Source organism: Solanum dulcamara, chromosome 11 (genome assembly GCF_947179165.1).
Source record: "Solanum dulcamara chromosome 11, daSolDulc1.2, whole genome shotgun sequence".
Lineage (NCBI taxonomy): Eukaryota > Viridiplantae > Streptophyta > Magnoliopsida > Solanales > Solanaceae > Solanum > Solanum dulcamara.
The window spans coordinates 42,961,458-42,988,158 of record NC_077247.1 but is presented as its reverse complement, the minus strand read 5'-3'; the positions used below and the strand labels follow the sequence as shown (position 1 = coordinate 42,988,158).

General features: G+C 32.8%; 5 protein-coding genes across 7 annotated transcripts; 3 read left to right on the top strand and 2 right to left on the bottom strand.

Annotated features, from left to right (window-relative positions):
• The first annotated feature begins 4,609 nt into the window (after window positions 1-4,609).
• Window positions 4,610-9,969, top strand: LOC129873909 (putative pentatricopeptide repeat-containing protein At5g43820). Of its 3 annotated transcripts, none has more exons than XM_055949098.1 (4): window positions 4,610-6,780; window positions 7,616-7,711; window positions 8,125-8,268; window positions 9,006-9,969. In XM_055949098.1, exon 1 carries the CDS (start codon window positions 4,795-4,797, stop codon window positions 6,424-6,426), a length of 1,632 nt encoding a protein of 543 aa, XP_055805073.1. In that variant the 5' UTR covers window positions 4,610-4,794; the 3' UTR covers window positions 6,427-6,780; window positions 7,616-7,711; window positions 8,125-8,268; window positions 9,006-9,969. The 3 variants fall into 3 exon arrangements, with proteins under 3 accessions (XP_055805073.1, XP_055805070.1, XP_055805072.1); XM_055949095.1 differs by having other exon boundaries at window positions 8,993-9,969; XM_055949097.1 differs by lacking the exon at window positions 7,616-7,711 and having other exon boundaries at window positions 8,778-9,969.
• Window positions 9,970-10,711: 742 nt separating this feature from the next.
• On the top strand, window positions 10,712-13,486 carry LOC129874435 (fe(2+) transport protein 1-like). The gene is made up of 3 exons (XM_055949723.1): window positions 10,712-11,382; window positions 12,735-12,884; window positions 13,051-13,486. Exons 1-3 carry the CDS (start codon window positions 10,750-10,752, stop codon window positions 13,354-13,356), a joined length of 1,089 nt encoding a protein of 362 aa, XP_055805698.1. The 5' UTR covers window positions 10,712-10,749; the 3' UTR covers window positions 13,357-13,486.
• A 1,467-nt stretch (window positions 13,487-14,953) lies between these two features.
• On the top strand, window positions 14,954-16,350 carry LOC129874386 (fe(2+) transport protein 1-like). Its single transcript, XM_055949670.1, has 3 exons — window positions 14,954-15,579; window positions 15,800-15,949; window positions 16,045-16,350. Exons 1-3 carry the CDS (start codon window positions 14,983-14,985, stop codon window positions 16,348-16,350), a joined length of 1,053 nt encoding a protein of 350 aa, XP_055805645.1. The 5' UTR covers window positions 14,954-14,982.
• Window positions 16,351-17,457: 1,107 nt separating this feature from the next.
• On the bottom strand, window positions 17,458-21,198 carry LOC129874393 (fe(2+) transport protein 1-like). Its single transcript, XM_055949675.1, has 3 exons — window positions 20,650-21,198; window positions 17,946-18,095; window positions 17,458-17,816 (listed from the first exon to the last, which is right to left on the bottom strand). The coding sequence occupies exons 1-3, from the start codon at window positions 21,196-21,198 to the stop codon at window positions 17,511-17,513; spliced, it is 1,005 nt and encodes a 334-aa protein (XP_055805650.1). The 3' UTR covers window positions 17,458-17,510.
• A 1,605-nt stretch (window positions 21,199-22,803) lies between these two features.
• Window positions 22,804-25,934, bottom strand: LOC129874128 (probable zinc transporter 10). Its single transcript, XM_055949364.1, has 3 exons — window positions 25,238-25,934; window positions 23,319-23,468; window positions 22,804-23,216 (listed from the first exon to the last, which is right to left on the bottom strand). The coding sequence occupies exons 1-3, from the start codon at window positions 25,850-25,852 to the stop codon at window positions 22,911-22,913; spliced, it is 1,071 nt and encodes a 356-aa protein (XP_055805339.1). The 5' UTR covers window positions 25,853-25,934; the 3' UTR covers window positions 22,804-22,910.
• Window positions 25,935-26,701: the final 767 nt, after the last annotated feature.

Below are 26,701 nucleotides of genomic sequence, written 5' to 3'. Positions count from 1 at the left end.
ATTTAGAATTACTAGAATAAAGAGTACAATTATTTAAGAACAAAAGAATCCATCAGATATCGATAGAACATATGATGTGGCAGAATTAGATACTCAAGTGCACAAATATTACATAGAGTGTCATGCAGGAAATAAAACCAATTTACTAATGATGTATTTATTTGATTTAAGAAAAGATTCTGTAAAGTTCGTTTTTATTCTTTCACGCAACGAAAAACTGAGACCACATGCCACTGGATTTTGTTTGGGAAAATTCACTTTGACTTTTTCAACGCTTTCAATTAGTGATTAATTTGATATTAATTTTTTAAATTAAATACATTATAATTTGAGTTAAAATAATGATTAGATGTTGAATTAGGAGACACTCATGATTACCCCTCTCTATTCTTTACTTTTTTTTCCTCTCTTTTTTAAACATTGGAGATTGAGCTTGAACATATTTTATTTCTTCTTGTCAGTAAAAGGATATTTAGGATAAAACAAAGTTATCCATTTTCACTTAAAACTTTTTATTTTATTAAGTACGTTAGTTTGAAATTTTATTCTTCTACAATTTTGTTAAGCTTATTGTTGACTTTTATGTCTTGAGTTTTAGTAGATTTAAATTGTGATTCCATCCTAAGTAGTTTATGGTATGAATAATTGAAAAAAAAAACATTTTAATTGAGATAATCGTTGAGTTTGTTATATTATTTTGCAATGAGTTTTTAGGAGGGGGGGGTTTGAACCTCAAAAAACAATGAAGAGTTAAATAAATTTAGTTTAACAGTTTTCAATACAAATATTTAGTCTCTTGGGATTGACTAGAAAATACATTTGAAAAGGGCCAAAGCAGCGAATGTTGTAGTGAAACTAATCGTAAAAAAAAGAAAAATCGATTGTACGATTATAATTACCTTAAAGTAATTAGATTAATAGCACTGGTATATCTATAAAGATTAAAGCTCACTTATTTTAAACCTTTTAATGTTATTCTACTTGTTTACTCCAATAATTTGTACATAATAAGTGTTGTATATTGGCGACCGAAAACGTGTACAACAATAACCCAGTAAAATTCCACAACGTGGGGTCTGGGAAGGATAAAGTGTATGCAGACCTTACTCTTATCAAGGTAAGACGGTTGTTTTCGAGAGACCATCGTCTCAATAGAAGCATAAAAAGAGATCAGATACTACTAAAAAGTACAAGAAGTTCAAAGCATTATGTGAAAGCAAATAATGAAAGCGACACAGATAAAATAGAGTAATCAAAGTACAGAGAGTAGTATATAATAACAGAAATTAAAGCACAAGAAATTATAGTGTGCTAGTGCGCCTACTAATAAGGAAGAATAACGAAACTTTGTACTAGCCTTCTACCCTAATATGGGTCCTTCACACCCTCTTATCTAAGGTCATGTTCTCGGTAACCTGTAACTGCGCCATGTCTTGTCTAATCACCTCTCCCCAATATTTCTTCGCCCCACTCCTACCTTTTCTGAAACCATCCATGGCCAACCTCTCACACCTCCGCACTGGGGCATCTGTGTCTCTCCTCTTCACATGCCCAAACCATCTCAGTCGCACTTCCCACATCTTGTCTTCCACCGATGTCACTCCTACTTTATCCCGAAAATATGTACATAGAGTATAAAAGACGTTCATTTACTTGTGATTAAGGACGTGTCTACGATAGTGCTAAGATCCGAGTTAGGATTGTATGAGGTGACTCATAACATTTTTCAGTCGTGATGAGATTGCATCAGTGATTTGCTCACATCCCATTTTTTGTCTGCATTGGCTATGGACGTACTAACACAACACATTCAAAGAGATGTGTCGTAGTGCATGTTATTTGCAGAAGACATAATGTTTATTGACGAGATGCGAGAAGGAGTTAATACAATGCTGGAGGTGAGGAGACAAACCCTAGAGTTAAAGTTTTTAAGTTGAACAGAAACAAAATTGAATACTTGGAGTGCATCTGCCTTTTTTTTCCAACTCTTTAGAGCCGGCATTGGGAGAAGAGTCACACCCTTAAAATGTGATGTAGACAAACTATTTTAATGTAAATATCAATGCCAGATCCGCGACTAAAATTTGTGACATATAAGTTACACATAAATAACTTTATCATTGCTCCAAGTCTCCCTTAAATATTATAAGAACTCAATTTTAGTGATAAACATGATAAATATTCTTTTCTCGGTAAACATGCTAAAGTAAATACAAATAATTATATATACTAACGTTGTTAATGTTACTTGTAGTTAAATTGAAACATATCTATAGAGAGGCCAATAATATTTTTGATGATTTGTTTAAGGAAAGAAAATAGATCAATGTAAGAATAACATAACATTTTGTTCTACTTTTTTGTTATTCTTTGGAAAAGATCTCAAATGGAATATGTACCCTAAGAGGATCAAATCCTTGCTACTCCAATAAGTAGTCCTTTTGCAAGAAAAGAGGGGGAAAATCTCCAAACATATAATTTTGAAAATTTAATGTCTAATCTTATTTCGGAATCTGTCTATGTTATTTATCTCCTAAATTCATCTTAGTAAAAACTGAGGACAAGACAAACCTTTGATTACTAGTATATATCAAACATACATTCAATTTTTATTTATTTATTTAAGAAACTTAGAGAAAAGAAAGGTCTAAGTAAAACAGGAAAAACAACAACTAAATTAGAGAATTATGTTGGTTGACGTCTTCTATTGATCACTACTTTCGTATAGAGCAATCAAATTATCTATTTGCCAACTCAATTGTTTCCAACTCATCCACCTTCTACTCCAATAATTTTTCTAAAGTTCTAATTTTCAATGCTTCTCTTCTGATTTAAGGACAATAGTTTAATTAGATTAATTGCATGTGCTAGTTGTTGATTATTAACATTATCTAATTAATTGGACGTTGTAAACAATATATATTTGGTATCAAAGTGAAATTGATTATAGGATTTCTTCGTTATTAATTAAAAAGATCTGAATTCAAGTCCTAACTAGGATGGAAAAATCTTGATAAGATATTTTTCCATTTAACGAGATTTAAATGGTGTAAATTTAAATTAATCAAACTCCATAAAAAATATTTAACATAATTATATATTTTTTTATAATAAAGAAATCAATAGTGATAAAATTATATCATAGAATCATGACATATATTTTAATGGTTTAGGGGTCCATTTGAATCGTCAAACAAATATCAATTGGCTGCCCACTTGCTCTTACTTTGTCTGAGTAAGTAATTGATCATCCAAAGCCTTTTCTTGCCGTATTTTAGGGATTAAAATTTATAATATAGGTGGAACATTCTTGGTGTTGGTTTGTCATTGTTTGGGAGAGATGACATGTATTTCTATGAGTGAAGTGTTTTCTTTTGTCCTCATTAGGAAAAAGTTATACCTACACAAACTATACCTTACACTTATGCCGTGCTCGGTTGGACCTTTTCAATTTTTAATTATTCTTCTCTCACAGGTTTCTTCTTCTATACTTCTTTGCTTATGGACACAATCACACAAAAGGTATTTTGCAAGAATATTTTTTTTTAATGTGTTTTCCCTAAATCATTATCATTTTCTAAAAGGGAAAAGGACACGTCTCATGGCTATTTGTGTAATGATAGAGATATATGGGAGTCATTTTTATAACGAGGAGCTTATCAGCTTTAAATCGCAAAGTTAGATCCTTCCTTTTTTTCCCTTTTCTAAATCAGCATGGCATTAAACTAGTATGTTACTGAACCATTCTTAATTTTGCACGTAATAAAATTTGTAGAATTTGACTGGGTTTTCTAAACAAGGCCCACTATTGTTGAAGATCCATCCAATTAGACCCATGCACACAGAAAGCCCAATCCTTATTCTGTCCATTTTGGTGCTCAAATTTTGGTGATAACATTCTGACTCGCTACAATCTAGTCAAGTCAATTCCAAAGGCTGACCACTTGCAACTTTGTAAAACTTTAGGATGAACATTTTATTCATTTCTTATGAATATTATCAAGTATCATAAGTCGATCGAGTCCAACTGCACGTAAATAATTGGTTGCCACAAGTTGATCCCTTTAATCCTTAACAATGATCTTCACTGAAATTAATAGAGTTTACTGGCAGTCATTTCTGATTAACCTTTTAATATCATTCTACTTGTTTGCTTCAATATTCTGTGCGTCGTAAATTATTAACAAGAAACATGTTCATATAAACCTTTGCTATCTTTTGCAATATCCGAATTACACTTTTTGTTAGTTCAATTTTAAGAAAGTTGGGAAGGATGCGTGGAACGATTGGGGTCAAATTCATATAAATTCTTGAAAATTTCAACATGTTCCAGCTCACCTCACATAGCAAAAAATTATATTTTTAATCCACCTCATCCCATTCTAAATGCCAAACACAAAAATCTGTGAAAACAACGACAAGAATTCACAATATCAAATTTATGTAAAATCACAATCCACCCCATCTCACATAAAAAAAATATTTTTACCCGCAACTGTTCCACCCCATATATTCTTAAAACCACCCCACCCACCCACATACAGCCTACAACGCCTAAAACTCGGGCCACACCCGAACCGCTTTATTGCCATCTTATAATAACCTTTCTTTAATTCCGACAAAAGAATCATTATACGCAAATTTCATGTAATAAAGCCCAGAATCGGGGGTTATGTAACCAGTACGGCGTCGTAAGTAGGAGTAGTCGAACTAATACGATGTCGTGTAACAACAGTGACATTGTCGTCTTCAAATCAAAGGGAAAAAAAAATCGCCAATCCATAGAGAATTACGATGCTTCTGGCAAGATTTCTCAGTTCCAGGTTCACTTCTCCGAGTCTTTCCTCGTTAATTTCTATATTTTCTCGCTCAATTTCATCACTACCTGAGAAAGTCCCCACTGATTTTGACGAATCTCATGTTCTGAATCAACTTTCCGACCTTTTACCCATCCGTCGAACCTCTTCAATCGAAAAACCCATTCCTGCAGATTCCTCTGAACAAAAAAATCAGTTTAGAGTTTTCGATGAGCTTTTAACTCCCGAAGATAAGTTACGCGGCATTTTTCTTCAGAAGCTTCAGGGCAAAACTGCAATCGAGAAGGCACTGACATCTGTTGACGTTGAATTAACGGTTGATTTAGTTGCTAAAGTAGTAAACAAGGGGAATTTAGATGCTGCATCAATGGCTACATTTTTCAATTGGGTTATCAAACAACAAAAAATACCTATTGATAATGATGCTTACTGTATAATTCTTAAAGCATTAGGGAGGAGGAAGTTTTTCGGGCAGATGGTTGAAATGTTGAAGAAAATGAGGAATCAAGGAGTTATCCCTGATTCAGAGACGCTTAACATTGTTGTTGATAGTTTTGTTCGAGCTCGACAAATTTCAAAGGCTATACAATTGTTTAGTGGATTAGAGGACTATGGATTGAGATGTAATACAGAGACACTTAACGTTGTTTTACAGTGTTTATGTCGTAGATCACATGTAGGTGCTGCGAGTTCATTACTTGTGAAAATGAAAGAGAATGTTTCTTTTGATGTCACAACCTATAATATAGTCATTGGTGGGTGGTCGAGATTCGGAAGAGTTAAGGAAGTCGAGAGAACCTTGAAAACCATGGTGGATGATGGATTTGAGGCAGATAGTTTGACTTATAGTTATGTTCTTGAATGTTTAGGGAGAGCTGGTCGAGTTGATGACGCTATTGAAATTTTTGAGGGTTTGGAGGAAAAAGGGTGTGTACTTGATGCTGAGATCTACAATGCAATGGTTTCGAATTTCATTGCACAGGGTGAAATTGATGAATCATTTAAATATTATGAGAGGATGTTAAACACGGAGATCGAGCCAAATGCTGATACTTATATGAGACTAATATCTGCTTTTCTGAAAGCTAGAAGAGTAGCCGATGCAATTGAAATGTTTGATGACATGTTAAGCCGGGGGATGCTTGTAACTACAGGGACTGTAACCTCTTTTCTTGAGCCTTTATGTAGCTATGGTCCACCGCATGCAGCTCTAATGATTTATAAGAAGGCGAGACAAGCTGGATGTAGGATATCCTTGACTGCATACAAGTTGCTGCTTATGCGGCTTTCTAGGTTTGGGAAATGTGGTATGCTGTTAAACATCTGGAATGAGATGCAAGAAACTGGTTATTCTTCCGATATGCAAGTTTATGAGTATGTCATCAATGGGCTTTGTAACATAGGACAACTTGAAAATGCTGTCCTGGTAATGGAGGAAGCTTTAGAGAAAGGATTTTACCCTGGCAAGCTTATTTGTAGCAAATTAAACAACAAGCTACTAGGTTCGAACAAAGTAGAGATTGCATACAGGCTTTTTTTAAAGATAAAAATTGCACGTGGAAAGCAAAATTCACAAACATACTGGCGTGCTAAAGGGTGGCATTTCTAATCTTTGCACAGTCAGCTGGTTCGTGCAACTGTATCTGCTTTCAGAGTGATGAATATGACAATAATCAAGGATCAACCTTCACTACCCTTTGCTGCCACTGGCAATGAACTGAATCTGCCTTTTTCTTTCCAAATGGGCATCCATTGCCTTGTACAGAAGGGTAATGTTTGAGAAATTATGTGAAGGAGCAGGGACTGAAGTATTGTTTTGCATTATCATGGAGGGGGTAATATATGAAAAATTTGTTGAAACTCGAGGGACTGAAGTGTTACTTTTCTTTGCTAGAAGTTGTTTTGCGGGAAGTATGGAGAAGTCATTCCAATCTGAGTCACATATTTAACTTTGACTATTGAGGTGAGTGCTTATAGTTGCTGTCAAGTTGTGCGGTTGGTAATGAATATATTCTAACTTCTGTGCTAGCACCAGCAGCCTAGCAGTAACATGAAAAGTAATTTAAAGAATTCTTGATCTTTTTTATTACGAACAATTCATGTAGAAAAATTAGAATCATGTCTCTGACTTGTCTATAGTATTTGTTTGTAACATAACTGCTTCTAATCCCTGGGGGAGGGGGCTTTAAAACATGAATTTTGACTTGAAAAGAATAAGGATTGTGACTCGCTCAAATGATATGATCTGGCTGATAGGTGACAAAAAGTTTGCTGATTCTTTTTTTTATTTTTATATATAAGGAAATAGCTAGCTGATTCAAAACTATTGGGGAACTTCTCAGAATGCATCTCCATGGTAGTGATGTACTTCCATGTAATATGGGGGAAGGTCTAATGTTGAGTGAGGAATAATGATGAAATGGTTGCATCTCTAGGGTAGGAACTGGGAAGGTTGATATTGTTGTGGGCGGATGGATGAAAAGATATTTATCCATCATACGAGTCCTCCTTAAACCAGATCTGAGGTTCACCTTAAGGGTGCAGGAGGGTAGAGAATGGTATATTTGGAAGAAGGTACAAGAGAGATGAAATAAGGTTTCTCAGTCTATACATTTATAAGTCTGCTTTCTCATCAATAGGTGACACCCTTATGCTTTAGTTATAAAGAATAACTTAGTCATTTGAACGCACAGAACTTGCATATACAAGCAAATTGTAAAACATACTCTCTCTGTGAAATGAAATGTAGAAGTTGGTTCTCTGCGTGTGTCTCTCTCTCACTTGGTTCTTTTGTACAGAAAGTTCAAAAAACTGTCATAGAGAAACTTGTATCCAGTTTGGAGTGAGGAACTAGTGCTTTTAGTTCCACAAAATTATAGGAGGCTGTAGAACTGGTGAGAATTCCTTTCCACCTTTCTTGGACAATCTTGACAAACCTTTGTCTCCCTTTTTATTTTTCTTCTTCTTGGTGTGCTTTTTTTTGCTTATATGATTTACTTTGATGATGCGGCATAATTAGTTTGTATAGAGGATTACTGGGAAAAACTTAAAGTTCATAGAGGCTTATATACAAGTTTGTTCAGGGAAGGGCAAAAGAAAATATTTTCTTATTGTACACTTGACACCTGTTGATCAATTTAATCCAGGATATATTTTATCTTCTTATTTGATTAATTATTTCCCTGAAGGTATGAGTGACTGATAGGCCTAGATGTGCTTCCTGGGATTGTGACTTGGTCTTTTATTATTGACATTTTAGTAGCTTAAATTGGTGGTCACTGATGCATTTAGTATTCGTGTTGTGCAGGTTAATTGGGATGGAGCAGGACGTGAGTTTTGTCTCTCATCAGTTTTGGGAGTGTTATTTCTTTATCAGCGGACATTTCCTCAAGGAAATCGTAAAAGCTAGACTCTTGAAAATAAATGTTTCGTCAATCTCCCAGAAGTAAAGGTAGATATTTGCTATTTGCTTGTTCGCATTTGATTATCAACTGTTTCATGAATTTTGTGACTTGGTTTTTCGTTCACCTTAATTTTCGCACGATGGAGAACTATTCTAACATTTCCAATGTTACTTCTCTGTGTTCTTTTACTACTTTATCATATCTGGATTTACATGGCTAGTGGCTACGTAACAACTTTATTAGGTAAAATGTATCCAATTCATGAACCAAATATGTTGGGGGTGGTCATCTAGTTCTAAAATATATTGCCTAACTGCACATGTTATATCGAAAAGATCTTATTTAATTTGTTTTTTATAATTAAATGGATGAGTGGTGATTCAAATTCCAATTCTGGTGAAGGTACATCGCCATGGTATTATCATGTTTCCATCCATTTGACTAATATGATACTTTTTCCTCCAATCGTACTTCCCCAAAAAAAGAGAGAACAATTTGAAATGTAAGCTGTGTGTGTTTATCTATTTTATTCATTTTTAAAAAATTTCGCTTGCAGAAGTTGGAATTCCATGAAATCTCTGCATTTCCCATCTGTTTCAAGTTGTACTCAGATGGAACATATGAAATTGGAGGAACTGTTACAACGTAACTGTGGTTCTTGTATGTACATAGTTTGGTTATACATGCAAGGATGTAAATTTACTTTAATGTTATAAAGCATGATGGGAACTTGACGTCTTTGTGTCAATGCCGTGACAAATATGTGGCCAGTTTTGACTTGCAGAAATGGTATCTGATGCTATGGTTGTAAGGATTAAATATCACGGAACTCGTTAATAGGCCAGATAAAGCCCTCAAGTCCTTTCAGGAGATGACGTTAAAGGAGATTCAACCTGACCTGCTGCTTTAGTGAGCTTTTACGCCTCTAGTATTGCTCGGACCATAAAATTCCTTTGAGCTGTTCTTTTCATGGATTTATATACTTGAGGAGATGTTGATTGAGGAAGACATAACTTTGATGGAATGCCATGGTTGATACGTATGCTAACTTGGGTTTTACTGATTGCACTCATGAGAGATCCATGTTAAGGATGTAGTTTTGTGGAACAGAGTGACCACAAGCAATGCTCAAAATGGCCTTGCAAGAGAGGCTATTGAAGTATAGGACAGTGATGAATGGCCATGATGCGTTTGCACCAATCTGAGGACCTAGGATGATCATCTTACCAGCACGTGCCATTTAGGAGCATGGCAAGAAGTGTGAGGTGACTCATGGGCATATGTGCGGGGTTGTTCTTCATCTGTCTGTCTTTATTTGTACCTTCCTCATCGACCTCTATGAAAAACATGCAAGAGGCTGGACGATCATTGTCATGGTATCCATGGGAACGGTATGCTATCTCTGCAATTGTTTAAGGATCTGCTGGAAATACATGTTTTCTCCATTGTAAATTGCAGGCCATTAAGAATTTGTTGAAGAAGGTGATCTTGCAAGTATTTCCGCGCAACGGAGGAGTTTGTTATTAAGCCTACACTAAACAAGCTTGTCATTTTGGCCAGATGCTTCTCTCTGGGATGCCCATCCTGTTGCTGACAGAGTCTTTATGGAAATACAGAGCTGGATAAATTAGCTACATATAATTTTTTGAAGTCAGATCCCATTTTCCGAGGTGTCGGTCTTGTTGGATTTTAACATATATGTATTGCACTCTTATTCAATTCCATATACGTACGTATTTTAGTTAGTATATGATTCTTTACACCTGAAATCAGTAAAATATTGACACACAATACTTGTAACTGAAATACAGGAGATTTTTATAGGATCTTACAATTGCATATAAGTTGATATAGGAGATGGTGTCTACAAAAATTTCCGTGTCAGATTCATGCACCTATAATTATGAGCATTAACTTCTATATTTCGCTACAAACATATTTTAATTTTCTATCTCCCCCTCTCCCACCAACACAAGGGTATGAAAGATTCATGCTGCCATGCAATTAAAACTTTTGATACTGTTGCATTTACTTTCATTTTGTAGTTCTCGAGATTTGACATTTACCTGTCTTTGCAAGAAAATAGACACTTAATTAACAGCCTTAAGCACTTTTCAAATAAGATTTACTATTGTCTATCCTCTACCAAAAGTCCATGTTCTAACTTGTAAAAAAATAAAAATCATGAATACACTAACAAGCTACATTTAATATAGCAACAATTTGGCCTGTGATATAATCTATCAACTCAATTTTGAATTGATTAACAACAAATCTGATAAATATTCAATATCCCTATATATGCTTGATTATAAATAAAACAAACCAAGAAAAATAAAACTGTTACACCAACATGCCAGCTTGGCATTTAAGACCTTATATTATTACTATACTATTTACACCCATGCACATGATGATCGATATCACCAAATTCTGTATCTATATAGGATCTCCCTGATATCACAACTCACACACCTCAAACCAAAGCAAAATAAATATTCACCAAAACCAAGAAGAAAACCACATCAATGGCTTCTTCTAATCCCAAGATTATCTTCATCTTCTTCATCCTCATTTCCATTTTCACACCTCAAACTTTCTCACAAGGTGACTCATCATGTGAATCACAAACGCACAACACATGCAACAACAAATCCAAAGCAATAACCTTAAAAATCATAGCCATAGTCTCCATATTAGTCACCAGCATGATTGGAGTATGTTTGCCTCTCGTCACACGTTCAATTTCCGCGTTAAGCCCCGACCGGAACCTTTTCGTTATCGTTAAGGCATTTGCTGCTGGAATTATTCTAGGAACCGGTTTCATGCACGTATTACCAGATTCATTTGAAATGTTGTCGTCTAATTGTCTGAAGGAAAATCCTTGGCATAAGTTCCCTTTCACTGGATTTGTTGCTATGTTATCGGCTATAGTTACGTTGGCTATTGACTCTATGGCTACTAGCTTGTATAGCAGGAAGCACAATAATGCTCGTCTAATTAATCCAGAACAAGTTCAAAATGGAGTACATAATATTATTAATGGTACCGGTGATCAAGAAATGGGCACGGTGAATAATAATGTGCATTTCCATTCTCATCACCATGGTTCCCTTTCGAAAGATGGAATGAAATTACTTCGTTACCGAGTTATTGCCATGGTTAGTCGATCTCTTATCCTGATTAATTTATGTGACATAGTTTGAAATACATAATGTCTCATTATTGATGGAATTATATTTATTAATCACTAATAATATAGTAGTATATATGACAATGTTTGCACATGGAGAGTGCATAACATAAATGGTTCATAATTTAAAGAATAGATTCTTGTTGACTGCTCTAGCTAGGTATACCATTCATAGATAGATCCAAAATTTGTAGCCACAGTCCACGTGCATGTCTTTTCCTATCAACAACAGATAATAAAGACATTCTTGCCGAATATTAGCTAGATAATAAAGACGTTGCTCCAACCATTACTAAAATAGATAAAAAATTGTTTTAGACATGGTGGTCCATGAGCTTATGTTTCCTAAAATGGTAATTAAAAAATATTTTGAATCATTAATTATTGTGACTTATAGTAATTTTTAAATAGTTTTTATAAAAAAAATTCAAAAAACTTAAAAGATTTTATGTTCAAATTCATAATCAAAATTAAACTGTTTGATTTTCAAAATCTGAACAATGTCACATGCACATATATATATATATATATATATATATATATATATATATATATATGAAATGAAAACAATAATTCTAACATACGTGCTGGTTTCTCCAATATCAATTTCCTTTTAGGATTTAAGTTATGTACATTAAATAATTTTTACATGCGATTAAAAAAATAACTTATTATTTATGTTTCAGATTATTGTACGAAGCTTGTTTGTCATTCTATTCATTGTAAGTGCATAGAACTTAATTAATGAACTATTTATTTAATTTATGTTGCTGCATACAGCATATTGTGGCAAGTGATAATAATGGACCAGAAAGAAAGCGCATATCATTTGGAACTGTTCTAAAAAGACAATTGATATTCTCTCAGTACAACCTTAATTATTTATGTTGAGATTACTATTCGTGTAGTCACATATATTTATGTAATACATTTTCTCAATGTTTTCAATTTCTTTTTTTTTAAAACTAAAAAATCGTTTTGATCATTATCTATGATACCTTTTTAATGTGTTTTCTAATATATGTATGATGGTTTTTTAAATTACAAATAGATGATTTTTAAATAACAAATAAATAACTTGGTCCTTTTATTTATTTTCAAATTTATCCCATTAGTATTCTTATAATTTCACAAACTTTAATTATTCATCCCTATATCCCTGTTCGGTATTCCCGACCAAACACAATAGTTTAATGGTTACGTTTTGTGCATTAATAGCGTAATTATTTTTTCAGTCAGCAAATTAAGTTTACTAAATCTTCATTGCAAATAAAAAAAAACAAAAAATATATCATGTAATTATTATTTATTTATTGGCAGGTATTAGAGCTTGGTATCATAGTTCACTCCATAGTAATAGGGATTTCACTTGGATCTTCAAACAATACATGCACAATTAAAGGATTAGTTGCTGCACTTTGCTTTCATCAAATGTTTGAAGGAATGGGACTTGGTGGTTGCATTCTTCAGGTAATTTTACTTTCCCACTCTCTTAACAAAAAAAAATTAAAATATATTGTAGTACGTAACCAATTAAATCACATTAGTAAAAATAGGATCAATAATTGAAGTTCGTTATAGGGTCCATAAAAGAGTCTTGATATTTTTCTTGTTTTGTTTTTTTGTCCCTAAATAGGCAGAGTACAAAATGTTGAAAAAAGCAGCAATGGCATTTTTCTTTTCAGTAACAACCCCATTTGGTATAGCACTTGGAATTGCATTATCAAATACTTATGAAGAAAATAGCCCTCGTGCTTTAATAACTGTGGGCTTATTGAATGCCTCTTCTGCTGGCCTTTTGATTTATATGGCTTTGGTGGATCTTCTTGCTGCTGATTTTATGGGTGACAAGTTACAAAGCAGCATCAAGCTACAAATCAAGGCTTTTATTGCTGTGCTTTTGGGTGCTGGGGGCATGTCTCTTATGGCCAAATGGGCTTAGCGGATAATTATAATAAGTTTAGAAAAATTTAATCCTTGCTCAATTTTATTAAGAAGTTGCTAAACTAAAAATTTAACTGTTGTACCACTCAATTTCTCTCTTCTAATCTATAACTATAAGTCCTTCCTAATTATAAAGGGCGGAGCCAAGATTTAAAGTTTATGAGTTCTGAATTCTGGTCCTTCTAAATTAGTAGTTTATACTTTATATACATATATTCATCACATTTCTTAAAATAAGTATATAATTTGGACGGAAGTTATTGAGTTTGGCTGAACTCCTATGTACTCTAATTCTGCGATCCTAACTTTATCATATATGAAAAGGTACAAAAAAAGAGTAAGAGATAGATCTGAAGAACGTCACAAAAGCTTTGAAGTATTATTTCTCCATTATAACTTCAAGCATCTAGTCAAGTTCTGATAACTTATTTGTGTTCGAACTTAAATAATCAATTTATATTCATAATTACGGTTCTCATAGATGGTTGAAATTGTTTGTGATTATAATATAAATTCAATCAAGCTATTTTTTGAGGATTTTATGCACGACAAATAAAAGCATAAAATCAAGATAATTCACGTCGTCATTACAACGATGAATGATTTTGTTTATCTCCTTAATTATATAATAATCACCATTTTCTCAACTCTTTGTTGCATAATATAGCATTTTTAGGATCCATTAAATGTATGAGAGGTGAATGGACGAAAATCAAGATATGTAGTGATCAATACTCAATAACTTTCTTAACGCACTACTGTATAGGAACATCCACCTATATTTAAGAAACGATGACTTCATATCATCTTGCTTAAAATTATATTAAGCACGCCTTTGATAGTTGAATAGTAGGGTTGGCAAACAGTATGTAGTTTAAGCTAAAATTTAGACGGATCAAATTGAGTTGAATATAAAAGAATTTTTATACAAATAGTCCGATTGGATTTTTTTTTTTTTTTCAATCGATATACATAAATTATACATTGATTATATTCAACTATACACATACATCCACCAACTATATATTTCTAAATTAAGTTGTTTGATGAGTCACTATTTAAATTAATTCTTTGAATATTAAGTCGTAAAACGGATATATTTTGTAAAATCCACGTAGGATAGGAAACTACAAAGAACACGTGCCTTCTTATTCAGTACTCGTTTAAAACACACCCTTTGTCATTTTGGATGTACATTTTCCGTACTTGTAAGTATAAAGTCCACGTGTATGTATGTTTATTAAACATTTAGGCCCACTTCATGCCTTTTTGCTATAAAATGGATTATGGAGTAATACTAAAGCGTTTACTTCTATTTGTATATTCTTAAAATATTATGTTTATTTTCGTTGATTTCAGCCATTTTCATGTCAGCTTTAATTTGGGTGAAATAGTATTAGCCTTCAATGTGTTTTCCAACCTTTTTTTTTAATGAAACAACCATCAATTATTATTTAGCTCACCCTATGTTATGTTTGGATACTGAATTTAATATATTTTAAATCCTAGCTAGCACACGGAATAGCAAAATTCCAAGTATATATAGTATCTCCCAGATATGATAACTCATAACCACAAACAAAAAACATATTCTTACTCAGAAAATTATCTCTGTATTTGCAGAATGACAAATTATATTTTCAAAAACATCGCCATCTTCTTCATTGTCCTCTCGATTTTGGTCCCTAAAGTTTTATCAGTAGTAGAAGATTGTGGAGCAGAAGAAGACAATGCATGTGTCAACAAATCGAAAGCTTTACCCTTAAAAATCATAGCTATAGTCTCGATATTAATCACTAGCATGATCGGAGTATGTCTTCCATTGGTCACGCGTTCTATCCCAGCCCTAAGCCCGGAACGAAGCCTTTTTGTGATTGTCAAGGCATTTGCTGCCGGAATTATCTTAGCAACGGGGTTTATGCACGTCCTACCGGACTCATTCGACATGTTGTCGTCCAGTTGCCTTAAGGAGAACCCGTGGCATAAGTTCCCCTTTACTGGATTTGTGGCTATGTTGTCCGCTATAGTTACAATGGCTATTGACTCTATAGCAACTAGTTTGTATAGCAAAAAACATAAAGCTGGTGTGGTTAATCCAGAAGGTGATGAAGAAATGTCTGTGGCTGGAAATCATGTTCATTCCCATCATCACCATGGATCCCTTTCGACTAAAGATGGAGTTGATGGCAAAAAACTACTACGATACAGAGTAATTGCCATGGTAAGTTTTCTTCTCTATTATGTTATATGACACATACACTTTATCTTTTAGTCTGTTCAAAAAGAATTACGTACTTACTTTTCTACGATTACAAATAATTTAACTTTAAACATGCATTACCCTTAATGATTTTATTTTATAGCTACAATAAATTTTATAAGTATTCGTTTATTGAAAATTTGTATCCATTAATTTTAAACCAAAAAAAACGTTTTTGCAGGTGTTAGAGCTGGGAATTATTGTTCACTCAATAGTGATAGGGCTATCTCTAGGTGCGTCAAGCAATACGTGCACAATTAAAGGACTCGTCGCTGCACTTTGCTTTCATCAAATGTTTGAAGGAATGGGACTTGGTGGTTGCATCCTCCAGGCAAGTATACCTTAATAATTATTAACAAAAGTATCGACTATTTTGTTAATATATTTCCTTATTACATTGTCTAATTCTAGTCTTGTTCTATCCAGGCTGAGTACAAGTTTTTGAAGAAGGCAATAATGGCGTTTTTCTTCGCAGTAACAACTCCATTTGGTATAGCACTTGGAATAGCATTGTCAACTACTTATGAAGAAAACAGTCCACAGGCGTTAATAACCGTTGGATTGCTCAATGCATCATCTGCTGGCCTTCTAATCTATATGGCTTTGGTTGATCTTCTTGCTGCTGATTTTATGGGCGACAAATTACAAGGCAGTGTGAAGCTACAAATTAAGTCTTACATGGCTGTTCTTCTTGGTGCTGGTGGAATGTCAGTCATGGCCATTTGGGCCTAAATTTGTTTTCAGCAATGAGTGTGTAAACATCCCTTCCTTTTACCTACTTTTGAAATTCTAATTTGCTATCTTTTTAAATTTCATGACTTATTGTGAGTTGCAAAATATTCTATAAAATATATCTTTACTTTTTAATTTGTTCCTTAATTAATAATATTACAATATGTCTATTTAGAGCTTTTCATACTCAAAGTCAGACATTTGTCGATGGCAAAATCAATATATCTTATAGTATATATAAGTCTTTAACCTTCTTAAAATAAAATTTATATATTTAAAAATAACATAAAAATATATCATACGTCACAATATTATTAACAGTTTAAAAAGCATATAGACCCCAATTTATTCTCGGTACATGTATAAAAGTCTAATTTAATCGGTCCATATGTAGTTAGATTATAATTCATCTAAATTTATCAACACACAATGTTGACTTGGTCCAATGTGTCTTGAATTGAGAATTCAATGTAAATTTTTACGGGCCCATCAAATATAATTTTGATGTCTATAAATATGATAAGACAAATCGCATAAGGGACACTTGATGAGGTGAGCTCATCAAGTATCGATCACAGCCCTCTAAATCAAGTTAATTCTTCTTATGTCTAATAAGTGATAAAGAAAAAAGTGACGGACAATGTTAATTTTAAGAAAATCTTCTTTAAAGAAATTGGAAAAAAGGACTTGTCCATCATTTCAGAGCGATGCAACTAGGGGCAGACCCACGTGCAGTTCAGGGGTTCATCCAAACTCTCTTCATTAAAAGATTACACTGTATATATAAGATAAAATTTTTAATTTATGTGTATATATTTAACATTGAACCCCTTGAGCATAAGCCAAAGGACTAGCTCAGTTGCAAATGGGGTTTAATATTTTGACTTAGCTTGTCTCAGCTCGCTGGTTCGAATCCAATCAAGCACTTTTTTTTTTGATTAGCGTGTTTAATTTTTTTTGCACCCCCTTCATAAAATTCCTGGGTCTGCCATTGGATGCAACTCGTTGGAAGTTGAAAAGCGACGGAAATGACTGTAAAGCTTTTTAAAAAACGACGCAATCCATCGCTTGGGCCAGTCGCTTTTTAGGAAGTTTTTAGTAGTGCAATTTTTCAATTGAAGGAAGAAGGGATTTCACAAAGTTAATTTGTCAAAACAAAACTAGGCCCATTTGGCCATGAGAGACATTCCACCGGCACCTAGTAGAACGGCCATGTATGACTTGATTTGTAGCTTCACACTTTCTTGTAATTTGTCACCCATAAAATCAGCAGCAAGAAGATCCACCAAAGCCATGTAAATCAAAAGGCCAGCAGATGAGGCGTTCAACAAGCCCACAGTTATTAAAGCACGAGGGCTATTTTCTTCATAAGTAGTTGACAATACTATACCAAGTGCTATACCAAATGGGGTTGTTACTGCAAAGAAAAATGCCATTAGTGCATTCTTCAGGAGCTTGTACTCAGCCTGGATAAAAAAAATGAATAAAATTATTACGTGATTTCAAAAATATGAAGTAATGAAAAAATATATTTAATTAATGATTGATATATTTGTCAATAAAGTACTATTTCTTCGAAAATAATGAAAACTTGCCTGGAGAATGCAACCACCAAGTCCCATTCCTTCAAACATTTGATGAAAGCAAAGTGCAGCAACAAGTCCCTTAATTGTGCATGTATTGTTTGAAGCACCAAGTGAAATCCCTATCACTATTGAGTGAACTATGATTCCCAGCTCTAACATCTGCAAAAACGTTAATGTTTTTTTGTGATGATTATAGTTTACTAGGTAACTTATCGATATATTATGTATTTGATTTAGAATAAATAAGAAGTTAAGACCAAGTACTATTTGATAGAATGTATCCGTCTACAACATGTCAACGGATTAGGTCCCTTGACTCAATAAGAACAGTACAAAAAGTAAATACGTTAAAATAAATAACACAAGGAGTTTATGTGGAAACCTCCTTGTTCAAGGGAGGAGAAAACGACAACCTATCTCACAAGATTTCATGAACTCAACTCCATTATCATTAAAGGAACAAAGATTTAGATTAGAAGCTCTTGCAATCTAGGGATTAAGCTCTTAATTCCTTCCCCCTCACTATAACAACTTTGTTACTAACAGGTCCAAAGCAATATCTCTACTGTCCACTAAATCAACCAACTCTACTCAATCTAGACTTCAAGAACTCACCATAGCTAATTCTAGCTATATCTCTAAATGATGATACTTACTGATCTAATTCCTTTATAGCTTAGAAATAGATGTACAATGATAATCACTGAAATATAAACCTTAAAACAACAAGAACATTAATAACTCTATCAAGTTCCTTGTTGTTCTTCGAGAAGATATTTATTGAGAGAGCCGCTTTTGTCTTTTAAGTTGTGAGAATCAGTAAAATACAAAAAACTATGTTATGTCCATGTAGAAGAGACATATATTGATGGACATAACCTTTGGAGCAATGTGATTGGCTGAAGAGCTGCCACTCTGCCAAACGATGCGCGCCAACAACTTGCAGTGTACTTTTTGTAACTGTCTTTTTTCTCCTTTTTTGAATATTTCTCACAAGGGATAGGTGCCGAATTAAATCTCATCTCAAAATTTGTTAAATCATAAAAATTTCGTAATAACACTATTAATTGCTAGAAATGAATAACGCCAATGTGGAGTATTTTTTTATATTTTAGTTTTAGGCTATTTAGAAATGGCGGGTACATCCACACTTGCCCATTGACTTTTTCAATTCCTCTAAAATTGGACTTCAAAATAAAAGAATAAGAGATAAGGTTATTTATTTAATCCTTTCCTAAGTATGAGGCAAGCAGAAATGAAAAAGAAGACCTCTCTTCAATGATGATATACAAAATAACTCTCCGCGGATTAATTAATATATAATCTTATATTAATTTTTAAGTTCAATCAATATTGATGAACGTATCGATTAGCGATCGAAAAAGTAATAATAAATTTGTCAAAGGGACAAAATGATATGAATATATTAGGATTGTCGTTAATACATAAATAAATCGACTTGCGTCACTATGATCAAAGTACACAAGTGCAAGATTATTTATTGTACGGATCCATACCAATAACTGAAGAGAATTCACCCAACCTCATCTTCTCACTAATTAAAAATCACAATTTTTTCATTAAAATTTTCCATTTAAAATATTTCGTGATTATTTTTATAGATATTTTGATTAAATCAATGAGAAAAGAAAAAATATTCAGTGGTTATTCTCAGTATTTTAATAAGAATATGTCTTTCACCATGCATTTTTCCAATAGAGTTTATTTGGTGGAAATGAAATGGAAACATTATATTTTATAATACAAATTTTTCATTGATTTGCGTTGTAAAAACCTCTACTTCACCTTACTTATATAAATTGTTATTATACACAAATTTAACTTCTTGTAAGTAGTAGTAATATGCTTGGGAAATCTTAGTAGCTCAATTTGTTGGCTATCTGAACTTTTACTTTGTTCGTGAGGATTTGATTCCCTACCTCGTAATTCTTATCTAATTTGTATTAGTAAAATACTTATAACAACAACTTTGTAGAACTTCGTAAGAAACGACAAAGTTTCAAGAATATTTTCAAAACCATAAAGTTAAAACCAGTAAGGAAAATAGAATCTGAAATAGATCAGAAACAGTATCGAAAATATTTTTCTAAAGAAAGAAAATCAAGCCAGTTGAATCGACAGTGTGTCCTTAAGAAAATTATTCCCCTAAAGTACCTGCGGTTAATAAAATATATCCTCCCAGAATAGAACAATCTTACTCTAAAGAACGCTAGAATTTCTAAAATCATGGTAACAACTAATCACTCAATCAAATGTATTTATAGCCACGAAACACATGTTTCTTAAAGTTTGAAACCTTTCAAAACAGTCACTGAAGAAAGTGCGAGAATTTTAAATCGGATACGAGTGATGACACGAGGGGTCCCTATTTCCAACCCTTTTGACTACAAATAAAAGTGTTTTTTTATTTAAATAGTTGAACTTCTCTTTTCACCACCAATGAAGCAGAAATACTTTTCACCAAAGCATATGGAAACATTCATATTCCCTTAATTTCTCATTTATTCTTACTATACCCAACAATAATTCCCTCGTTAATTTCCCCTTCCCCTTCCCTTATCCCCAACTTTTTTATTTTTCATTATTTATAGACAGTTACATATAATTATCATTTATGTGACGTGATAGTGTGAGAAGTTAAACTCTTAATGAAAATGAATGACCAAATGAATAGAAAATAAATAAAACTCACCATGGCAATCACTCTGTATCTTAGTAGTTTTGCGTCATCAACACCATGTGAATGTCCATCATTTACTGCACCCATTTCCTGATCAACATCACCTTGATGTTTCTGGCTATACAAACTAGTAGCTATAGAGTCAATACCCATCGTTACTATAGCGGACAACATAGCCACAAATCCAGTAAAGGGAAACTTATGCCACGGGTTCTCCTTAAGGCAACTTGACGACAACATGTCGAATGAGTCCGGTAGGACGTGCATAAACCCCGTTGCTAGGATAATTCCGGCAGCAAATGCCTTAACCATCACAAAAAGGCTTCGTTCCGGGCTTAGGGCTGGGATAGAACGCGTGACCAGTGGAAGACATACTCCGATCATGCTAGTGATTAATATCGAGACTATAGCTATGATTTTTAAGGGTAAAGCTTTGGATTTGTTGACACATGCATTGTCTTCTTCTGCTCCACAATCTTCTACTGCTGATAAAACTCGAGGAGCGAAAATTGAGATGAGAACGAAGAAGATGGCGATGTGATTGAAATTATAATTTATCATTCTACAAATATAGAGGTAAGTTTTGAGTAAGAATATGAAACATATCAAAATATAATAAGAAAAAAAGATTGTTCTGAATATTTCGTAGCAAAAAAATAATAACAACAAACTACCCAACTATCCTAATTATTAGCTATTAACAAATTAGTATTTACTCGGAAGTAAAAGTGGAAAAGGTGAACTACCCAACTATCTCCTAATTATTAGTTATCGTAAATAACAAAACTACTATTTACATGGAAGAAGTAAAACTAAAAAAAGGAAAACTGACTCAACTATCTCCTAATTATTAGCTATCTTAAATAACAAAGGAGAAACAAAAACCCAACTTGTTCAATAGGAAGCAATGAGAAGTATCAGGTAGAGTGTAACGATCCGTTCCGTTATTACTGAAATATTTAATATCAGTGCATAAGAGTTTGTCTTATTATTTCTTTTTCAGTATAAATTTGAGTCAACGCAGAGATTGTTTTGTTTATCGTAACACCTCAAACCTTCCGACTAAGAAATAAATCTTTCTATATGTGTTGATAGATCCGAACCTGATGAAATTTAATTTTTCATAGGTGTTGAGATCAAAATGGGTTGTTTTCCATTCATGTTTTGTTTTCTATTGAAAAGTGATCTGGAAAAAAAGTGTGGTTCCCCTCAAGATGTCGTTATGGTGTTGTTTACTTGTCGCGTCTTAACGATGAAAGATTGATGTTTTAAATTTGGATCAAGAACAAGTTTCTTGTTGTGTTCAAGTTTGAGGTAAATGTTCCAAAAATGTATATAAAAAATGTACGTGAATAATGTCTACCTTCCACCTTGAGAATCGGTTAATTTTTTAATTTTGTTTTACTGTGGTTGTTATTGCTGACTCAAAGACACGTTTGTGTGATTTGAATTACAAATTATTCAATTCAATATTTTCTCTAAACTTATTTTCTCATGTTACATCATTGTTTGATTAATTTCTACTTCTTATTTCTCTACAATCGAAGGGTTGGAGTTCCCACTTTGAAACTCATTTTAATCCAACATACTTAATTTTCCCAAAACACCAATAAACAGAAAACGGCAATGGATTTGAATTTTTCATTAGAAGACTGAAATTATTCAATCGATTTACATAATCTCCAACAAATGACGTTGGAGAATCTAAAAAGAAAAAAGAATAAATTTAGTGGTTGTCAGGCCTTATAAGGAGTCCATACCACAATGGAACTTTTTTTCGTGGTATTGTCTTATATTTTTGAAGTATATATATAAAATATCGGAAGGGGAGCCTTGGAGTAACTGGTAAAGTTGCTGCCATGTGACCAGGAGGTCACGGGTTCAAGCCTTGGAAACAGCCTCTGGCAGAAATGCAAGGTAAGGCTGCGTACAACAGACCCTTGTGGTCGGGCCCTTCCCCGGACCCTGTGCATAGCGGGAGCTTAAGTGCACCGGGCTGCCCTTTTTTTTTTTATATATATAAAATATCTATTATTTTAATTATGATTAAAGCTTATCTTTAATTTATTAAATCTCAATCATTGATTTAAATTTATAACATGTCTCTCCAAAGTAAGAACTTGCGGAAAATAAGTAAGGAACAACAAAGTTAGGCAAATTATATGGAATATTTTGCAATTCAAATTCAGTCACGAAATTTAAAAGGATACACAAGTACAATTTTGCAATTGAAGAAGGGAGGGATATCACAAATTTAATTAGTTAAAACAAAACTAGGCCCATTTGGCCATGAGAGACATTCCACCGGCACCTAGTAGAACGGCCATGTATGACTTGATTTGTAGCTTCACACTTTCTTGTAATTTGTCACCCATAAAATCAGCAGCAAGAAGATCAACCAAAGCCATATAAATCAAAAGGCCAGCAGATGATGCATTGAGCAATCCAACGGTTATTAACGCCCGTGGGCTATTTTCCTCATAAGTAGTTGACAGTGCTATACCAAGTGCTATACCAAATGGAGTTGTTACTGCGAAGAAAAATGCCATAAGTGTCTTCTTCATGAACTTGTACTCAGCCTGGATTAAAAAAAAAAGGATAAAAGTATTACGTTATATTAACAATATAATCGATATATTTGTCAATAAAGTACTATTTCTTCGAAAATAATGAAAACTTGCCTGGAGAATGCAACCACCAAGTCCCATTCCTTCAAACATTTGATGAAAGCAAAGTGCAGCAACAAGTCCCTTAATTGTGCATGTATTGTTTGAAGCACCAAGTGAAATCCCTATCACTATTGAATGAACGATGATTCCCAGCTCTAACACCTGCAAAAAAATGTTACGTTTTTTTGTGATGATTTTACTTGACTAAGTATAATTTATCAATATATTATATATTTGATTTAGAATAAATAAGAAGTTAAAACAAGTATAAATTGCTACTAATGAATAACACCAATATTTTGGATTTTTGTTTTAAGGTTATTTAGAAATGGCGGGTATATGAGTTGACAACTTGCCTATCGATCGACTTTTTCAAATTCCTCTCAAATTGGACTTCAAAATAAAAGAGTAAGAGATAAGATTATTTATTTAATCATTTCCCAAGTATGAGGCAAGCAGAAAAGAAAAAGAAGTACTCTCTTCAATGAAGATATATAAAAAAATCCCCCCTTCATTAATTAATATAATCTTATATTAATTTTTAACTTCAGTCAATATTGATAAACCGATCGATATTAGCGATCAAAAAACAATAAACTTAGTCAAAGGGACAAAATGATGTGTATATAATAGGATTTTAGTAGTAATACTTAAACAAATCAACCTGAATCACTATCCGATCAGGCAAAGTACACAATAATAGAGATTGCTTGACTTTGACCTTATTGAATTGTTTCTTCTCAATAAAATAATGAATGCATGCAAGATAATTTATTGTACAGATCCTTATGTCGAGACAACTCACCCACCCCCTCTTTACTTGTTACTAAAAAAATCATTGTTTTACCATAGAAATTTCTCACCAAAAATTTTCATTCATTAACTCCATGTATATTTTGATTGTATTAGTAAGAAAAGGAAAAAATGTTTAATGGTTATTTCATATATTTTAATTAGAATAACTTTTTTATCATATATTTTTTCAGCGAGCTATTTTGATGAAAATAGATTAAAAGAATCATGTTTTATAATATAAATTTTGCATGATTCACAGCAAAAAAGGTCTCAATTTCAGATAATTTATATACACCGATAATATCCATAAATTTGAATTTCTAATAGTAAGAAGTAGTAATATGCGGATTTGACTCCTTTCCACTATATCTTTTCTCCATTTTCTCAAGTGCATATTTAGATGAGTGACACTTGTCATATTTATAATTTAAATCATTTTTGGTAAGAAAAATATCACCTTCCACAAATTTTAACAAGACTTTTAACCATAATTAAAGAACAAGTTAGAAAAGAAAAAAACTCATCAATTTTGGTAAGAAAAATATCACCTTCCACAAATTTTGACTCCTCAATAATATCATTATTTTCATGATATAATATTTTACATCTCTATATATAATATCACTGCCCTTATTTTTAAGCTGAATACTCTCCGTTTTTTTATAACCTGACATAAAAAGAAAAAAAGAGAGAGAAAGCCTAAAAAATGGGTTAAGGAGCAACAAAATGTCAAAATATTAAGAAAGAAAAAGAGACTAACTTTCTTTTAGACAGAAAATATTCTAAAATATTTTATAAATACTGCTATGCTATACCTTCTTTTCTCTTCATTTTCCTTCCATTTCTGGTGTAATTTTATTTGCCAAATACAAATCTTTTACTCAACATTATTTTCTCAAATATAGTTTACAAGATTTCAATGAAAAATAAATTTAAAATATGATGTTAAATTGATTTAACTTAGACTTTTAAATTTTAAATATGACAAGTGTCAGTAATATGCTTCGTACTAGCAATCAATTTCATTATATATGGACAATTACATGTAATTATTATTTATGTGATCTGATAGTGTCAGAAATTAAACCCTTTAAGAAAATGAATGACCAAACTAATAGAAGATAAATAAAACTAACCATGGCAATGACTCTGTATCGTAGTAGTTTTTTGCCTTCAACACCATCTTTAGTCGAAAAGGATCCATGGTGATGATGTGAATGAACAGCATTCAGCACACCCATTTCTTGATCACCACCACCTTGAACCTGACCAATTTCTGGATTAACCACACCAGCTTTATGTTTTTTGCTATACAAACTAGTTGCTATAGAGTCAATAGCCATTGTAACTATAGCGGACAACATAGCCACAAATCCAGTAAAGGGGAACTTATGCCACGGGTTCTCCTTAAGGCAACTTGACGACAACATGTCGAATGAGTCCGGTAGGACGTGCATAAACCCCGTTGCTAAGATAATTCCGGCAGCAAATGCCTTGACAATCACAAAAAGGCTTCGTTCCGGGCTTAGGGCTGGGATAGAACGCGTGACCAATGGAAGACATACTCCGATCATGCTAGTGATTAATATCGAGACTATAGCTATGATTTTTAAGGGTAAAGCTTTCGATTTGTCGACACATGCATTGTCTTCTTCTGCTCCACAATCTTCTACTACTGATAAAACTTTAGGGACCAAAATCGAGATGACAATGAAGAAGATGGCGATGTTTTTGAAAATATAATTTGTCATTTTGCAAATACAGAGATAATTTTCTGAGTAAAAATATGTTTGTTTGTGGTTATGAGTTATGATATCTGGGAGATACTTATATATATACACTTAGATGTTAAGCTATATTAGAAAAGCAAAAAATAATTCGTTTTAAGCAAATCACAATATTAAATAAGATGGATATAGCATTGAATGATTTGATATGTATAATTGTATATCATGTACCAACAGCTATATAGTGATGAATTGGTTTTTGTTCCCTTTTTAAATAAAAGTAAAGAAAAATCAAAATTACAATTGAAGTCTAAAATTAGATCTTGAACCTAGCTACACAATATTTATCATTATTATGAGCTTTATAAATCCTTAAATAATGTACAAGTGGTTGGAAAAAATATGAACGTACAAGAGGCTATTAATTTATTTACACTTAGCTTGTTCTGTATTATACCATATAAGGGCAGGCATGTGTATGTACCTGGCAAAAAGTGTGGTTTTGATTAGTGACGTAATTTTTTAAGCGTTGTTGCAGTACAAAGGCACGTGTTTTAAACGAGCTTGAAGTTGACTTTCTATTTTTCTTATCCTATGTGGAATTTACAAAATACAACATTTCATGTTTTATTTTATTTTTTAAAAGAAAAAAAAAAAGAGGGGAGTGAAGGAAATGCGTACAAATGAGCATTTTAAGACAATTATATATGAAAAAATTAAAATCCAAGAATCTGCTTAGTTAATAAAATCATAACAGTATTTTTCAGAATATTAGCCAGGTGCAAGGCTTTTAAACAATTAGTACCATTTTTTTTTTATGAGAGATGAAGTAGTACTTCTTAATCCTGCAGTTTAATTTCTTTCATTGGCGTA

What these genes read in the sequence shown, in the direction of transcription:
- LOC129874435 (XM_055949723.1), top strand. Translation starts at nt 10,750, where the DNA reads ATGGCTTCTTCTAATCCCAAGATTATCTTCATCTTCTTCATCCTCATT. An exon ending in GTTACCGAGTTATTGCCATG is followed by an intron (nt 11,383 to 12,734) that starts GTTAGTCGATCT and finishes ATTTATTGGCAG; the next exon opens with GTATTAGAGCTTGGTATCAT. An exon ending in TTGGTGGTTGCATTCTTCAG is followed by an intron (nt 12,885 to 13,050) that starts GTAATTTTACTT and finishes GTCCCTAAATAG; the next exon opens with GCAGAGTACAAAATGTTGAA.
- LOC129874386 (XM_055949670.1), top strand. Translation starts at nt 14,983, where the DNA reads ATGACAAATTATATTTTCAAAAACATCGCCATCTTCTTCATTGTCCTC. An exon ending in GATACAGAGTAATTGCCATG is followed by an intron (nt 15,580 to 15,799) that starts GTAAGTTTTCTT and finishes ACGTTTTTGCAG; the next exon opens with GTGTTAGAGCTGGGAATTAT. An exon ending in TTGGTGGTTGCATCCTCCAG is followed by an intron (nt 15,950 to 16,044) that starts GCAAGTATACCT and finishes TGTTCTATCCAG; the next exon opens with GCTGAGTACAAGTTTTTGAA.
- LOC129874393 (XM_055949675.1), bottom strand. Translation starts at nt 21,198, where the DNA reads ATGATAAATTATAATTTCAATCACATCGCCATCTTCTTCGTTCTCATC. An exon ending in GATACAGAGTGATTGCCATG is followed by an intron (nt 18,096 to 20,649) that starts GTGAGTTTTATT and finishes ACGTTTTTGCAG; the next exon opens with ATGTTAGAGCTGGGAATCAT. An exon ending in TTGGTGGTTGCATTCTCCAG is followed by an intron (nt 17,817 to 17,945) that starts GCAAGTTTTCAT and finishes TTTTTTATCCAG; the next exon opens with GCTGAGTACAAGCTCCTGAA.
- LOC129873909 (XM_055949097.1), top strand. Translation starts at nt 4,795, where the DNA reads ATGCTTCTGGCAAGATTTCTCAGTTCCAGGTTCACTTCTCCGAGTCTT.
- LOC129874128 (XM_055949364.1), bottom strand. Translation starts at nt 25,852, where the DNA reads ATGACAAATTATATTTTCAAAAACATCGCCATCTTCTTCATTGTCATC. An exon ending in GATACAGAGTCATTGCCATG is followed by an intron (nt 23,469 to 25,237) that starts GTTAGTTTTATT and finishes ATTTTTTTGCAG; the next exon opens with GTGTTAGAGCTGGGAATCAT. An exon ending in TTGGTGGTTGCATTCTCCAG is followed by an intron (nt 23,217 to 23,318) that starts GCAAGTTTTCAT and finishes TTTTTAATCCAG; the next exon opens with GCTGAGTACAAGTTCATGAA.